This window comes from Chenopodium album, chromosome 20 (genome assembly GCF_948465745.1).
Source record: "Chenopodium album chromosome 20, dcCheAlbu1.1, whole genome shotgun sequence".
In the NCBI taxonomy this organism is placed as follows: domain Eukaryota; kingdom Viridiplantae; phylum Streptophyta; class Magnoliopsida; order Caryophyllales; family Amaranthaceae; genus Chenopodium; species Chenopodium album.
The window spans coordinates 33883620-33901105 of record NC_137853.1 but is presented as its reverse complement, the minus strand read 5'-3'; the positions used below and the strand labels follow the sequence as shown (position 1 = coordinate 33901105).

The 17486-nt window shown below is 33.3% G+C and overlaps 2 protein-coding genes across 3 annotated transcripts; one reads left to right on the top strand and one right to left on the bottom strand.

Annotated features, from left to right (window-relative positions):
- Nucleotides 1-197: 197 nt before the first annotated feature.
- LOC145597881 (glycerophosphodiester phosphodiesterase GDPD6-like) lies at nucleotides 198-4333 on the bottom strand. The gene is made up of 8 exons (XM_081654151.1): nucleotides 4200-4333; nucleotides 3266-3435; nucleotides 2582-2765; nucleotides 2380-2454; nucleotides 2183-2292; nucleotides 1228-1446; nucleotides 978-1133; nucleotides 198-588 (listed from the first exon to the last, which is right to left on the bottom strand). Exons 1-8 carry the CDS (start codon nucleotides 4210-4212, stop codon nucleotides 346-348), a joined length of 1170 nt encoding a protein of 389 aa, XP_081510277.1. The 5' UTR covers nucleotides 4213-4333; the 3' UTR covers nucleotides 198-345.
- A 3793-nt stretch (nucleotides 4334-8126) lies between these two features.
- LOC145597533 (nuclear transport factor 2-like) lies at nucleotides 8127-17213 on the top strand. 2 transcript variants are annotated; one of them, XM_081653722.1, is made up of 9 exons: nucleotides 8127-8416; nucleotides 12168-12367; nucleotides 13546-13849; nucleotides 13945-14177; nucleotides 14254-14428; nucleotides 15324-15445; nucleotides 15556-15618; nucleotides 16500-16563; nucleotides 16683-17213. In XM_081653722.1, exons 2-9 carry the CDS (start codon nucleotides 12182-12184, stop codon nucleotides 16928-16930), a joined length of 1395 nt encoding a protein of 464 aa, XP_081509848.1. In that variant the 5' UTR covers nucleotides 8127-8416; nucleotides 12168-12181; the 3' UTR covers nucleotides 16931-17213. The 2 variants fall into 2 exon arrangements, with proteins under 2 accessions (XP_081509848.1, XP_081509846.1); XM_081653720.1 differs by having other exon boundaries at nucleotides 12182-12367; nucleotides 16683-17211.
- Nucleotides 17214-17486: the final 273 nt, after the last annotated feature.

Genomic DNA, 17486 nt, shown 5'->3' with positions numbered 1-17486 from the left:
CTCCTCTGTGCGTGCGTGTTTGTGTGTGTCAACATATATTAAATGGTACACAACCGACTGTTGCGAATATGTTACCTTAATAGGGTATCCTTTGAAGATAGGTGGAAATTTGATTATTTGAGCAAATGTATCAAAACCCCAAGATAGAACAGAAATCATATCCGAAGTACTGAATATTTATTACCCCTTTTTATTATTATATATAAGGAGTACTAAATTTTTGCAAACACAACACAAATTTTTGATGAAAACTCAATAGTGGAAGAATTTATCATTATGAAACTATTACAACTATCTTTTTAATTGTATACTGTCGACATCAAAAGAATGGATGGTTTAATAAAATCATTTATACTTTTGCAACATATTGGCAATCTTATGCAACAAGTATGCTGAGTAGCCATCAATATTATCACTAATGGAGAGAGGAGAGGTCCATTCCTGGAAGTTGTGAAGGCTGCCAGTGAAATCGGTGAATAGGCCATCTACTCCTATCTTGTTTATCCAGAAATCATATTCAATGTATGGATCTTGATGGAAGTCGAAGTGCAGAAATTGGTTCTCGTTCCTGTAGGTGTATGGATGGACCTGTTTTCATGTGAACAACTCGTTAATATTCCTTCAAATCAAAGTGATAGCAGAGAGTAAACGGCAAATTCTAATACAAAACGTGTATTTATCTTCCAAAGAACAAAAACTCACTATTTTGCAAAGGAGAATACAATTCCTAACTTAATACTATCGCGAGTAGTAAATTTAATACTCAAACTCTCTACTTATCCATCTGTAGTGAAGCAATTTAAGGTTCTTTAAAGTTTCGTTGTGAGGGGAATTAGATTATATAGTTTCATTGTGAGGCTAATGTTTCCAACAACTCAACTCAACTTACAATTAGTTCCAGTTAGTTTACAGTCTATTCTAAAAGACTAATCTATAATCAAACAATAAATGATTCAACATGTCTTTGGAGTAGATACCTGCAAGTCACGAGCGTGTGCTCTGGCAACTAGATCCGAAGGTGCTTGGATATAATTATTTACCACTGGAACCAATGTATCTTTCCAAGGTCCAATACCAACAACATATGATTTGATGAAGTCTAAATAAGCATCTGAAGTGATTTCCGAGTAAGTCTGCACAAATTCGCTATATTAGAACCAATACAAGAAATGGTAAATGATGGAAAATTACTAATGGTTATCTGGAAATAAGACAGTAGCAGATGACCTGGTTGGTATCTTGAGTTAACACAGTTACATCATCAATCAAGAAGATTTTGGGTAGATCTGTTTGATTTGATACGTGCACAATCGAACTTGGAGCAAATGATTGGATAAAACATGGCTGTTTTAGCCAATCTTTTGACAAATATGAACCTTTGTAACCATACTTCTTCAGGGTCTCCACAAAGACATCCTCAAAAACCTTGCCATTAGGCCACTTCACCTGCAGAACAAAATTACTCAAGAAGATGGTTACTCTTTATTGTATGAACAAAAACATTACAGAAATCCTGCCGATGATTTTTTCTTAGTGCATGCCAAAGACGAATAGGAATATAATTTACTCGTGCAACTTACGTTTGTTTAACTGTATATAGTCATATGTGATATTTTATTAAACCAATGTAAGCAGAGAGATAGCAATACAGAACTATGTGCTTGTGTCAAGCTCTGCTAACTTATATGATATGAGTACTTGAAGTGAAATGATGAATCCGAGCAACACATGAACAAAGAGGGAAAGAAAAAAAGAAGATAAAAACCATTTCTACATCAACACAATAAGCAGCATCCTAGCACTAAGTTGAAGTGTATTTAGATGCTGTACATGCATATGGATATACAACTAAAAGTCTTTCAGTCAGAAATATGACTGTTGTTTTCATAACTACATATATCACCATGTGAACCACTTCAAAGATGGATCTGAAATGTAAAGAGACCTCCACAGATATTATGGACCTATTTTGACCGTAACTGCTTGGCTGATTCATTATATATTAGCTATTTTAGCTTGGCCAGTTGACACACAGAAAGGTGTCTGACCTGGGTGGTAAGTTTTTCCAGTTCATCCATTATATGTAAGGTTCTAGTATTCGTGACTGATAGGCTTGTCAACATGTTGGAAACATATTTGAGGCAGCAGAAAATGCAGAGTCAATACAAGTAAATTTACTTACATGCTGATTGATAAACACGGGGCTTTTCATCTCTGGATATATCCCAACAACTCTAGGAGCATCAAGAGCAATAGATATGTACTCATCAAAAGTAATGATAGGGAATTTTCCTGTAATGCAAAGGCATACAATGAAAAACTTCTAAATTTACAAACCAGTTGCTTTCAGTACAACTCTAATCCAGGAATCGTACTTACCATTATATTGCTGATCCCTGAACGAATATCTTTGCTTTGTTCTCAAAGTTTGTAGTTCTTTCCATGTGAAATCAACTAAACATGGAAAAATACTCTTTTAGAAAGACAATTAATCACAAGCAAGTTGATATCAATTTTTGGCAAATTAAAAAGAAAAAATGTAAGATGGGTAGAAGACTCTAATCTGGTAGAGACATCATACCAGTGAAGAATCCAGTGATGTTGCCTCCCTCAACTTCATACGTTCTTTTGCGATCAGCAAACTCCTTGTGGTCAGCAATATCGGTGGTGACATCAAGATTAACATCATGATGACAAATTAGCACACCATCCTTTGTGGCTATGATGTCTGTTTCTATGAAATCTGCACCTTCTTCTATAGCTCTCTGCCAATGACAATAACCTTTAAACCCCACTTTTTTCTTGTTACATGGTAAACTAAACAATCACACACCCATATTTTATGATATGAGAACTTAAACCTAATAACACTTCGAATTCATACAAGATTACCTTGGGTCGGAATAACATGAAATTCAAAAAAATATATTATCAATCATATCACAGCAAATAAATTACACCTCAATTCAAGTTCACAATAACAGCACAAATCAAAATATGAACTCAAAATACACACAAACAGATGCTGTTGCTATACAACAGACACCAGTTGTTTCATTGACTTTGCTGTTGTAATCTTCTCTGACACGATAACAGATCGATTAAGATACTAGATGCAAGATTCTACTGTTAACAAAGTAATTCAACAGAACAATCCAGGGATGCAACATCATACCGTGAAACAGAAAGCACATTAGAATTTAAGCTAGTCTAGCTCAGCAAAAAAACACATGAAATTCTCCTTGAATATAAAATTGAAACACACCAGATAAGCAGCAGAAGTTTCTTCAGGAAATTCTCCATTAGATCCTCGATGTGCAACGTTATACGGACGAAAAGTTTGCAAGGGCTGTTTATGTTCTTTGCTTGGAAGCTGATATAAAGGCCGAGCACTACAGCTTACAAAGAGTAGCAAAAGAGTAAAAGGGACAACACCTGCATATAATAAACATATACATTAAGTGTCTTGGATCAGCCACAATAACCTGTATTCATTAGCCAACTCACAAAATTCACAAAAATCACATCTTTTGTAAGTAAACAGAAAATATCAGGAAAATCAGACAAGTTTTGTTTTTGATGCTTTCATTGATCTTGTTGGTACATTTACATTATCAAGAACATGAATGATTTCAGTTTTCGACATTCAACAAGTCACTGATTAGATAACAAACTGATCATAATCAAAGTAATGCATAACTTCTCTGTATATAACTATTTTTGGTGTTTAGAGAGCCACAAGGGCAAGGGTGAGAATCGATCCCAGGATATCTGAAACCGGGAGAGAAGCTCTAACCAGTTGAGATATCCCTCACTCTCTATATAACTATATAAATCACCATTATACAAAGTTCAGAAAAACTTTCTGCAAATATTACAATTCAACTTATGTGAATCTCACACAATTTAAAATAAATCATATTTATAAGATGAATTATTGCCAAAATTATAAATTGCTTCGTCTGAACTGCAATTAAATCACGAAAAAAACCAAAATTTGAAGAATAACAAACGAAATTCATACCCACCAAACTTATTTATTCAAATCAAAATCCAACAACTTCGGAAACAAGATGAACAATTACATTCAACAATTAACTAAAACCCATCAAATATAATAAAAGATTGATGCGTATAAATCATGAAAATCAACAAAATAAAATCAATTAAATGATTTGGGTAATTAAAATTTTACTTACAGAGCTTAGTCATGATATGATTGCCCCTTTTCTCTTTTTTTCTCTCTCTTATTCAAGTTTGTATGGCATTTATAGAGAAATAAGAAATTCAAGTCAAAATATAATTCGATCACTATTTATAAATAAATGCAAAGAATTTAATTTTTTTTTTATAATAAGCTTAATAAGGTGATAATAATGCAGCATATTTTTTTATTATTTTTTTGGATAATATAATACACTTAATCTTGTCAAAAAAAAAAAATATAATACACTTAATAAGGTGATAATATTTGTTAGCTTTATTTCCTCAAAAAAAATATTTGTTAGCTTTAAAGAATCGATGATGATTAATATTTGAATCCCGAGCATCACTCAATCTAAACTTAGAATATTCTCTTTATCAAAACTATGAGTTGTAGACATAACTACATAACTTATTTAAAATCTTTATCTTTTATTTTTGACCCCCATTTATAAGTATAATTTGACTTTTATATTACTCATATAGTCATATGCTTCACTTTGACTAGTTAAAAAGAGTCGGATAGATTACGAAAAGTCAATTGTCAAAAAGCACAAAAGCAAAGGAGGCATGTTTCCATCTTATACTTAGGAAAGGTAGATAAATAAGTAAATCGACTCATGAGTTATGACCGTGGGAAATTAACTTGACTTAACCTGTTAACCATATAGTCAGTCAACTTTGTTATGCCATTTTTCTGCAAAATTTTATGTGAATATGGTTATGCCATTGCACCTATGCTTAAAGTCTCAACATCTAATGAGGATAAAAATACTTTTCAAAGATCCTTTATATAATCCCATAACTAATAAGCTTCCAATATCATAACAAAATATATTTTTATAAGTAACAACTAGACCTAGTTATTGGGCGGGTCGGGTCAGGGTCGGGTCAAAGAGGGTCACATTTTATAGGGTCAATATTGGGTTTGGTCAATAACGGATCGATAATGGACGGGCCTACAAAATATCAATCAATTAATCTATACTATTATACTAAAGTAATCCCCGTAGTTATCCCCTAAGTACACGTGTCACCACCTTATACAAAATTTTCCCGCCAAATTATTTATTTATTTATTTATCTTTATTTATTTTTTTGTTATTTGTCATTGACAGAAGTTTGTTGCTATATGTTAGGGAGAAGTTTTAACATTATATTTTGTAATTTGAATTAGTACTGTACGTAATAATATAAAATACTCTACTTAGGATATTATCAAAAAGTTTTTTTTTTATTATTATCTCCTTTCATCTTACATACATTAATTATACTACAAATTCACAATATTTATTGTAATTTTTTTTCTTTTTTTTATTTATGTTTTTTTTTTTTTTTTGTGTAGTTATAATGATTTCATTTTGTACAGTTTCTATTAAACGATTAATGAAATACTATTGCAAAACCGTGCATAGCACGGGTTTTGAACTAGTTTATACTAAAAGCGAACCTAAAATGACACTTGTCACAATGTCATTAATAATTTTCCCGCCCATTTTACTTTCCGTTTTTACGAAGATTCTGTAGGAAATCATTTTATAATAATGAAAAATTTCTTTCTTCCAATTAAAATTCTTAACAATAATAACTCTCCATATAAACCAAACTAATATATTTTTTATATTTACTTTTGAATTAATATTATGAGTAAATTTTTTTTTATAAAATTCAATACAATAATAACTCTTTAAAAAATTAATAACAACCGTGCATTGCACGAGATTTAGACTAGTTAAAAATATTGGACAAAACCATTATTAAGTATATATGAATATAAATCTATCTATGTAATTATTTTTACATTATCTATTTTCTTCATCAATTAAAGTGGAAAAATATTTTGGCCCTATCTTGACCTTGTCCATAAAAAGCCCTTTAAGTTTGGCCCTGACCCTAATATCATTGGGCTACCCTACCCAATAACCACCTCTAGTAACAACTAATCTTTTTCAATAAATCACAAAATCATACTGAGTATCAAGTACTTCAAATTATACGTCTTTACATGGAGAATTCTAAGTAAACGAAACAGTTTTTCCAAGTTAACAATTTAGGACTCGTCAAAAAAAAAAAGTTAACAATTTAGGAGTCAATACACAAGATCCTAGATAAGCAAATACCCACAAAATTTGCTTCTCAACTTAACAACTTAACAACTTAACAAGTCAACATTATTGACTTCAAAGTGATGCCAATCCCTTCTAAAATAGATACCATATGAACACATTATATTGTATCCTATACTACATTTCTATTACTTAATAATCCTTAGGTTTTCTACATGATTCAATTATATAGCTCTCCTTTGCATCTTGCTTCTAGATACCGGCTTTGAAGGCCGAGGAATCGAGGATTAGATGGTTGCATTATGTAACAAGATTAAATGAATGAAATATAAAACATGATGATTAGTTGATTAGACTAGAGAAAGACATAGTATATAGCTACTTTAGGGCCTATTCTTTTCAGATCAGCTTAAGTTCAATTCAATTTAGCTCCAATCAGTTTAGTTTAGTTCAATTCTGTTCAGTTCCTAATTTCTTTCTCTCATAAACAATTCATTTCATTTCAGCAGTACAGTTCAGTTCAGCTCAGTTTAGTTCAATTCAACTCAGTTATGTAAATCAGAACAAGCCCTTATTATCAATAGTTTCTTTACTTTATCCTCAAGCCTTCATCTCCCTCTGTTCAAAATAACCCATAATTAATTAAAAGTAATTCAATATTAAGTAAGATTTTGTCATATTACCAAAAAAAAAAAAAAAAAGGGTAAGATTTTGTCAACTACTAGAATAAAGTCAATATCATGACAATTTTCTGCAACTTCACTGATTTTTGACTTCCTGTTAAAAGGTTTGAAACTAGTTTAGGGGGATAAAGCATGTTGTGAAGCACCCAAAGGAAACTAGTCATCAACTCATCAAGATGCCACCTCCTCAACACACCTAGATTTTATTTGGAGCAGAGCAAGTCTAAAGATGATAGTAATGTTAATAAAATTTGATTCTAAGTTTTAGTAATCACTGTCCAAAAGTTTATCACGGCAAAGTTGTCAACCAATGTAGTTGAGAACTATGTAAATCATGGACCTTTTTTTTTTTTCTTACTAAACTCTGTAATTTACACACTTTACATCTTACTAACTCTGTAATTCATGCACATTTCTTCTTACTTTGAACACGCTGTAAATGTGTTACGCCTGTAATTAAAGTTGACTAAACTCCATAGTTGATAGTTCATACATGTTTCTTTTTACTTTTTTCGTTATAATATACGTCAAGTTTGTACAAGATAATAAACTTCGTATTTCAAACACATTTCCTCTTACTTTCAACGTTATAACAAATTATGTTTGTTAAGCCAACTAAATTCATGCACTTTTCTTTTAAACTTTAAACATTATAAAACATATTATGCATGTAAAGTCAACTAAACAACAAGATTTATATTAATCTAAGATACTCTCTAGCTTGCGGATCTATATTATTGCATAAATATCAAAATCTAAATTTGATTTAATAGGATAGGAGTGGTGGTATTTTTTTTTCTTTTAAACAAATATAAATACAGTTGATCATTAATTAATTTATGGGTAGATGATTGAAATAATATAATACACCATATTCTATCTCAAAATATCCAAAATTATGAAATAGCAAGTCAAATTATGATACTTATAATTTTAGAAAATATGATTTGAGACAAAATTTATCTTAAAATTCAATCAATTATCCGGACATTGCCCTAACATGACACTAGTTTATATTATTGTGGGATGCTATAGCCAGCTCATCTATATCATATATCATTAAAACAAATTCTACACTTGATTGGAATACAATCAATTTCGAAAAAAAAAAAAAAAAAACTCTCAAAACTAGCAAAGATCCGTATTTAAAAACTCAATTAGCATAGTTTTTTAATTTAGTACCCCCAAAAAAAAAAAAAAAAAAAAAAAAAAAAACTCGCAAAGAAAGACGAAAATAAGAAAATCACTAAACTACCCAAATTTGGGCATAAAAACAATTGTTCTTGGTTGATCTGATCACCATCTTATTCAGCTTTGCAAAAATCACTTCTTTTTCCTTCTCCAAATCCCAATTACTGCGTTTACTCTTCTTTGTGTTTCTAGATCTCTGGGTTCTTCCTCTCTCTCATCCATAATTTGAATCATCAAGATCAAATTCAGCCCCACCCAAATCCATTACAAAAGGTACTATTTTTACAAATCAATTGATTATTTTTGCTCCAGTTTATGACTTTTTGTTTAGAGATTCTAATTTTTTCCTTCAAATGTTCATCTGGGTGTTTGATTAATGTTGTTTATTTTAGATATATGAGGAAATTGATCTGGGTTTATGAGCTTTTTTGTTAATTTTGAGTGTATATTGTTGTTGGGGTTTTTATGATTTTACAGATTTGTATTTATAATGGTGCTGATTTTGTTGGATATTGTAAATATTCGAGGTTTATGCTTGTATCATTGACCTGCAGATTGTTGAGCTTGCAATTAAGGCGCATTGTTTAGGTTTTTGACTTCTTGTACTTCGTATTAGTTATTAGTCTGGATATTAGACCTCTCACGTCAATTCAGAAGTCTTAATTCGGTTTTAAATTTACAATTTTTGTTCTCCCTTGTTCTTTATGCTTAGAAACTTGCAGTATTGTTTGATTTCAGAATTCAGGTTCATGCTCGTAGTAATCAATCTAATTCAATGTATAGCTAGTAATATAGTCTCTCTAGTATTATAGAAGTCTTAATTCATGCACGCGATTTCGATGTATGAGTACCGATATTGATAAAAGTGCTATATTATCTCTATTACAATTCAAGATTTAACGCGTGTAATTGGTTGAGAATTAATGATTAGTACATGTAGAAGTGTCAAATAGATAAGAATGAAATGTCAATGCTACATGTAGTTGGATGGTATTTAATGATTACTACTGCCAATTGCCAAAAACACCAATCTTTTTTATTAATATGAAATCTTAAGCTCTAATTATGGATGGATGCAATTTGAGTTTATTGTCATGTATAGTTTGTTGCATAATTAAGTTTTTCATTAAAGTATTTAATAGTGTGATATCAATTCTTGTAATGAAGGAATGTTTTTGTTCTTATTTCCTTTCTAAATGTTTTAAACAGTCAATTAGTTTGATGATTGATGATTAAATTGAGAATTGAATAACTTGCCTTGTTAAAAAACACAAAGGGTATATTGGTATTCAGTGGGACACCATAGCCTCCCCTCTTGACTTATATAATAGAGATATTCTAGTTCTTTGTCAAGTTCTTTCCTATATTTCCATAAATATATGAGCTTGCTCGCCAATTTTGCATCAATAATGTATTTCTAGAATGATCTGATTAAATTTTGCTCATTCATATGTGTATGATTCTGGTTGGTTGTCTATGTTCTCTAGGTGATTTATTACACCTCAGCTGACCTTTCTCTCTACCTCTTTTAACCTTTTGAATTGACCCTTGACGGCCTTGAGAGGAAGATTTTGGTTTTGTTTAATTGAAGTTGTGGCGATTTTTGTTAAAGAACAAGGGTCATTCATTTTGTGCCTTGTTGCTCAAGCCTGAAAAAGACCACAACTTTTTTTGCAGCATGTGACTGCTTATGATAGTAGCCTTGTGCTCTTCACAATCTGCCTTATTTAGCAATGATTATTCTTAGGTGTGGCAAGACCTTCTATGGATAAAAGGTGTGTATGTGTTATTTGGGATCAGGGGGAAGGTTTATGATAGGAATTAAGAAGAGTATTTGTATATACCAAATATCCAAAAGTGAGCAAAAAGGGCAATTTGATATCAAGTCAGTGTGTATCTATAGGAAATGACTGGGTAACTTACCTTTTTTTTTTTCCCTCTTATTTTCCAAAATAAAATTTATGTATTTATATACTGTACACTGTACAAGTATATATTATTCCCTGTTTAAGACTTCAAGGTGTCTCCTTTTTATTTCTTAGGCACTGTCTACTTTGTCTGCCTAAAAAGGTACAAACACAAGTACACAACCCAAACTACTTTCAGTTACATGTGATTGTGAGCTATGATGGCAAAATTTTTTTATTGATGCATTTTTCTTGCTATTCTCATTCCATTATTTTTGGAAACCTTTAATGCAAGTAACCTTAATCTCAATCTAACCTAGTATTGTCTCTTTCTGTAGTTGGCCTATAGTTTTTATACTTTCTATCGCCACATTTATATTCCAAGTTTATAGTACCTGCATGTTCCAAAATTGTTATGAAAATATCATTTGAAGAGACTGAGATTTATCAGATGTATTTGGGAATTTTGCAGTGTTGCTTTGGGAGTTACTTTCTCTTGTGATATTCTTTGGGGATGCCTGAATTACTTCTTTGTGGGGTTGGGTAGCTGGGCCTTCTAAAGCTCTTTGGGGGTGTTTTGGTTATTGTTCAAGGATGAAATGGATTGGACTATTGGACTTGATACCTAAAAGACCTGGTAGTGCTACTTGACTGTGGTGTTTTGACTGTGGAACATCTGAACATCATTACCCTCCTCCCCCTCCAAAAAAAAAAAAAAAGGAGCGACATGTCCTCTCTTCCCTCTTTTGCTGTCCATCACTTGCAGCTCTCTCTCTTTCTCACCAACACTGCTCAAACCACCAGTCCATACGCCTTTCTGTGATTCTGCCACCTGTCCTTACTGTATTCACCCCTCTTTGCTTACAACCATATTAATTCGCCCTTCCCAGGGGTGTAAGGGATATAGAACTTTGAAGTATACTTGACAAAGGCTAGCCATGTTGAAGTTTTTATTGATTTAAGACAGTAGCTACCTTCATCAATTTTCCATGCATGAAACCTAAGCGAAGCAAAAGTGAGGGAAAGTATGAGCTTACTTATTCTTTGGGTTTTTAGTTGCTGTAACTTTGAGGTTATTGCATAGGTGATTTTGAGCTGCGTGGAGTGGTGATTGATGGTTTCTGAAGGGTGGCTGCTGGACTGCAGCAGGGTTGTTTATCAATTGGAAAAATAGAGAGATGTAGGAGAGATTAAATGGGTAAAGGTCGGGTACTACAAAGGCTGTTGCTATTGATTATTGCATACCAAAGGTGAAATGAGCAGCGGTTTTCTGTAAGACCATTTTCTTAATTTTATTAGTATTTTTTAGGATGCAGAATAGGCACTTATTAAGCATTCCTTAGGTGCTAAATCTTGCTAAGATGGATCTGGGATATGATCTTCTGGAAAAGTTTGAAGAATAGAGAGGAAGCTAGGTTGATGGTGTGTGTAACTGTGTATTTCAGTCCTAGATACCTTCACATAAATAGTTTACTATAAATGATCTATATTCCTTATATAGTTATATTTTATTAGTGAACCTCCAGTTGTAAAGCTGAAAGAAACACCAGAGCTTACTAGGCTGATCTCAGTCTGACCAAGTTTAATCTAAGCTTCATTTAGCTGGTTTGATACCCTGAAGAGTATTTATGAGCTGAGATCACTAATCACTTTTATGAAGATTGAAATAAAAAAGTAGTCATGGAAGTGGTCTAAGTGAAGATGCTTCTTCAAGTGTTTTTGTCCTCAGTCGAGCCTGTTCATTTCAGTAATATTTTTATACCAAATCTTAAAGACCTGGGGATGGGTACAGGAACTTTGTAACAGTGAAATCTTTCTTTTTTCTTTTTCTTTTTCCTTTTCCTTTTTTTTTTTATTTTATTTTTTTTATTTAAAAGTTTTTTGGTAGTTTTATCTGGTTTATGATGTTTCTCTGCCTAGGCTTCTCCTTTCTGTCCTTCACTTCAGTTTTTCCATGGGTTTTCTCTGCAATAATTTTGACTTACTGTGCACATAGACGATTAGCCATCATTGTAGCAAGTTCTACACTTTAAATCAACGTCTGTTGTTGATTGCTTATCTTTGTGACCTATTTGGTTCCTTTTGGCAATATTAATTTGTGAAGTATGCTTATCTAGACTTTCTGTTTCAGATGGCAACTCAGGCAGAAAGTCCTGCCAGCACTCCAAGTGCTCAAATTGTTGGCAATGCTTTTGTGGAGCAGTATTACCTCATTCTTCACCAATCACCAGAATTGGTTTACAGATTTTATCAAGATTCAAGTGTGCTGAGTCGCCCAGATTCTAATGGGGTCATGACATCTGCTACGACCATGCCGGTATGTTTAGTAGAATTTAGAAAGCTGTATTAATAATTTGAAGATTTCAATTACCTATGCAGCTCTTTCTAGGGCCTGTTTGTTTCATCCTATTTTAACTTATTTTTATCTTATTTTAAAAAAAGTTCAGAAAATAAAGCTCACGCAGAATAATTTCAGACAAAATGAGAAAGTAGTTTTATTCAGAAAATTTCGTACATTCGTATTATTTCAGATAAGTTAGACAAAATAATTTAAGTTCAAATAAGTTTAGATATAATACAAAGTAAAGACTTAGTGTGTATTCCTGCTTGGAGTATAACCAGTTAAATATCATATGAATCTCATAGTGCAAATTTGGCAATGTCGCATTAGGAGGTTTAGAATAAAATAATAAATGATCATGATTTGGTCTAGACTCTAGGAACAAGATCTCTAGATTATTGGTGTTTGAGGTTAGTCTTCGATGTACAGAGATAGGTGATAAATTTATTATATTTATTCTTTTTGGCTGTCAAAGGAAACAAGAGCCCTACTTTGATTCTGTAAATGAAGCCATGAAGAGCTCTGTTTTAGAATCTTTCCTAGAAAGGGGGGGCTAGGGATTGCTGGTGCAGTTTTAAAAATCTTTAGTGTATAGGTAGGTGTACTGATGTTGGTTTATCGGTCTATTGGTGTTGCTTTGCTACTGTGAAACCGTTATATACTTATTTTAGTTATTAATAAATATTGGTTGCCAAAAAAAAACCTACATTGATTCTTCCTTCAATAGTACGAGTGTCTGGTATATCTCTGGCATTGTAAAGTGTACATTAGTATAATAGTTCCTAATTTGATGATTTTTTCCCCCTTCCCCATAGTGGCAATTCTGGCTATTAAGCTGAAGTGTTAAGTGTATTCTGAATTTTTTTTACAAAATAACGAGGAACCGGATAGTGTTACATGCTAATGAACTTCTTGTCTTGATGCAATGATGTCTGAAAATTTTGATTATGCTGTAGACTCTAGAATGTACTATTTTATTGTTTGTGCTGTATAAGTATAATAGTGACCCCTAGTAGCTTTATATATGCAACACTTCACCTCCTGGTCTTCTTGTTAATCACTGAATAACCAGGTCATTAGATTCTTCTGGGAAGGGGGGATGAGATTTGATGTAACTATATCTATGTATTAACTGAAATGTAATACTTTTACAGGGAATTAATGAAAAAATCGTGTCTTTGAATTACAAAGATTATGTTGCTGAGATAAAGACTGCTGATGCTCAGCTATCCCTGGGGGGTGGAGTGATAGTTTTGGTTACTGGTTACATGACTGGGAAGGATCATGTGAGAAAGAAATTCTCACAATCATTCTTTTTGGCTCCTCAAGAGAAAGGTTTTTTTGTCCTAAATGACGTCTTTAGGTATGTAGAAGATGAGGAGTCAGCAATGGCAGCCCCAGATCCTGTTAATGTTGTTGTTGAACATGTGGAAGAAGCTCCGCAGGCATCAGAGCCAGGTGCATATTGATTTTTACCTATAGTCTATAAATGAACGCTCGTTGGAGTTTAGTTGAGAATTATATTTCATAGTTTTATTTCATTTTACTTTCAGAGCAGCCTCCTCTTGCTCCAGTCCATAATGGACCAGTTCCTGAATCTTCGTATGAGGAGGATCTTACTAATGAGGCTGAAGTATGTGATCCTTCGGAAAATGAAGATGGATCAGTAACTGAAGAAGAGGTTATTGACCCCCCAAGTCAGTTAGATCAGAGCAAGGCTGTAACTGACACTTCAGAGCTATCTGCCTCTCAAGATGATGGACCCAAGAGATCCTATGCATCAATTGTAAGCTCACAGTTGACTCTCTTATTTTAATTTATTTTTTTAATGTTGAACCTGTCTAAATAGCTGTCCGTTACAGCTGAAGGCTATTAAGGCCAATATATCACCTGCATCAGTCAAAGCACCTGCATCTAACGTCAAGGTCAAGCCTCCAATTAGAAAACAGGAAGTCGCTGTGAAACCTGCTCTAGTATCAGAGTCATCAGCTTCCACCAGTGAAACTGGTCCTGAAAAAAGCGATGTTCCTGAGGAAGGTGATTGATTTGCTTCTTTTCGTCCTTTTTTTTTTTTTTTTTTTGCTATGTCTTCTTTTTTTTTTTGCTTCTTTTGTTGTGGAAGTGTCATCTCGTGAGTGTTTGTCATATGTTCTTTGACAATCTCGAAGGTATCAATTTTACTATTGTAATTTAAGATTTTTGGATCATATCTCTCTTTTAGGTTACAGTTGAAGTAATTTTTAACCCCAAGATCTTTGTTTGATAAGAATCAAGAATCTTTAACACGAGTTTGAAGTTATCGTATATCTTAATCTGATAATTATACTAATGTCCTTCATAGCATTTTAAAATAGATAGTGCAAGAAAGTATTGGTCTGAAATGGATGTCATGTTGTGTTAATGATGCATGCATGCATTACAATTTTCAAAACAGTTTTTACGGTACAAGAAATTGAAATCTACAAAGTATTACAGAAAGACCTTTACAGAATTGAATGGCTTATGTCAATTCCATCGATTTGCTGTGGTTGAATACACTTTACGTAGTATTTAGCATGAGTTTCACTGATGCATGCCATTGGGAATTTGGCATTTGCTTTCATCTGGTTAATACTTAGAAAATTAGATATATTCTTGCATAGGTTAGGAAATACAGTTGTTTTAGATATAATAGGTTTTGGAATGATTACAGCTGAGTTAAAGGTACATTTTCAATAAACCCAGTTACATTGAATCTCAAAAAAGCAGTAGTGGTAGCCTTGGAGAAGGATCAGATAGAGTTGTAATTAAGGTGATGCACATGGATGTAAATTGTGGATATATGATGATGATAGTTACCGGGTGATGGTCATCTCTATCTATAATTTTCATAGCGTTCTAGTTTCGGTGTCCTTTTTCCATGGTTCTGAGTCGTGCCTTTTATCTTGTGAAGCTGAAGGTCACTCCATATATGTGCGGAATTTGCCACAAAATGCAACTTCTGCTCAACTTGAGGAGGTCTTTGCAAAATTTGGGCCAATTAAGCAAGGTGGTGTCCAAGTACGAAGTAATAAGGTATCTGTCTACAAAGCTTCTGTTAATTATTAATGAAAAATTTCCAACCCTCATTTCCTTCTTTTGTTCCAATATTGCATAATTACATATATGGTTTTTTTGTCAAGCAGCAGGGTTTCTGCTTTGGTTTTGTCGAGTTTGAATCCGCGAGCTCCATGAAATCTGCAATTGAGGTATGATGTTTAAAAATATTCTTACAAATGTCATCTTTGACAGTGTTAGTCATCCTGCTGTATGTAGTTTATCTACTCTCCTGTACTTAGTGTATGGCGAACTCTTGCTCTCCCTTCCTTTTCTCTCCCAATCGTAGGAAGAAGAATGACAAAACAATATAGGAAATAAAAAGTAGAAGAGTGTGAATGTATGGTGCTTAATCTGAATCATCGGTCAAGTCAGCAGCTTTTTTACAGTGAAGTATTCTGGCAATCTTTATTTCTGGTTATGATGTAGTATAGGGACTGGTGATGCAGGAGTAAGAATGGAGCCAATGGTTTGTGGTTAGAGTATTTGATCTGTAATTTTTGGGTTGGATATTCTGACAGTCTGACTGTTTCTTGCTCTAAAGTCGTCGCTGTGATATTCCTTTTGCTTTCCTTTGCATCAAATTAACTGACATCACTGACCTAAGAAGTCAGGTGATAGGATATCGTATAGACGTATACCCCATATAATGATATAATTTACTTCATCTTCACTCATTAAACTAAGTATGAAAGAATGTATCTTAAATGGGTTTTTTTAACCTTGATGGTTCGTATTGCCAATGACTTTACAATGGCCCCACTTAGACGAAGTATTATTGATTTATTGTATGCTAGCTTTTGTTGAGCTTCAGGCTGTTAACATGAAGTAGCTCTAGGCTTTGTGATGTCCTAAATATGCAAACACCGTTAAATTGAAGTGAAAATCATGCATTTTTTTATCCTATTATTTTTGGTGAAGCAGTAATTTGGAGTCAATGTCCAATTTTGCATTTCCGTGACAATGCACATTTAACTGATTATTGTTTACGACACCACTTTCATTGATTCCACTCTTAATTGTATTTCCCCAGGCCTCTCCCATTTTGATAGGGAGCCGTAAAGCTGTAATAGAGGAAAAGAGAACTACAACTCGAGGTAAATTTAAAGTTTCAGCCTTGCATCCATCTCTCTTTGACAAAAAAGAAGCCATATGAAACAATCGTTCCCTGAATTTAAAAATGGTGTTTAATGATCAGTGGATATTCATTTTGCAGTATCTGCTGCTGCAACTGCTAGTAGTGGAAGAGGAAGGTACCCATCTTCAAGGGGTGGCTTTCGCAGTGAGAGCTTTAGAGGGCGTGGAAACTTTGGTGGAGGTCGTGGTTATGGAAGAAGCGACTTTAGAAATCAGGGTGAGTTTTCAGGTAAACCTAGGGGTGGAGCTGGAAGAGGAGCTGAGGGTTATCAACGAGTTGATCAGAATGGAACTGGAAACCCTGGTCGTCAAGGTGGACAGAAGTAGATGCAGAACAATATTTTGATTTGTTTGGTATACACGTGATGAGTTTTCCTATTAACTGTTAATTTAGGGTTTAGGCACTGCAGGATCCTTGATCCTTTTGAATGCGGCTTTTATTTTTTTTATATTTTTTTTGGTGTTCTAATATATGAATTTAGAAATTTGATTACTTTCCTAATAATAATGTGCCAATTTTTTCTCTTACAATTTTTTTGTTGGCTCATGATGGCCTGGTTGCCGTTTGGTGGATTTTGTATGATGTTTCTAAACTCATGTTCTCTACAAAGGTAGTGTATTCTGGTATTTTTATCTATACAAAAGAACAGATATTGATTTATTTTTGGTGTATGGGAGTTTAAGCTTCGACATGCTAAGGCGCATAGGTTTGGGATCCATTTTAACAGAATGCATTTGGGGAGAGGGGAATCACACCATATTTGTGAGCTTGTGTACCATGTATGTATGCCCTGTCGCCCTGGGCAGTGCGTGTCATGCATATATCAGTGTTGATGTGCATATGTGCATAGGGTGCATGTCATGCCTGCGCTGTCCTGGAAAG

What these genes read in the sequence shown, in the direction of transcription:
- LOC145597881 (XM_081654151.1), bottom strand. An exon ending in CAGGGATCAGCAATATAATG is followed by an intron (nt 2,293 to 2,379) that starts GTAAGTACGATT and finishes TTTGCATTACAG; the next exon opens with GAAAATTCCCTATCATTACT. An exon ending in CACACGCTCGTGACTTGCAG is followed by an intron (nt 589 to 977) that starts GTATCTACTCCA and finishes ACATGAAAACAG; the next exon opens with GTCCATCCATACACCTACAG.
- LOC145597533 (XM_081653722.1), top strand. Translation starts at nt 12,182, where the DNA reads ATGGCAACTCAGGCAGAAAGTCCTGCCAGCACTCCAAGTGCTCAAATT. An exon ending in CCATGAAATCTGCAATTGAG is followed by an intron (nt 15,619 to 16,499) that starts GTATGATGTTTA and finishes GTATTTCCCCAG; the next exon opens with GCCTCTCCCATTTTGATAGG. An exon ending in AAAGAGAACTACAACTCGAG is followed by an intron (nt 16,564 to 16,682) that starts GTAAATTTAAAG and finishes TTCATTTTGCAG; the next exon opens with TATCTGCTGCTGCAACTGCT.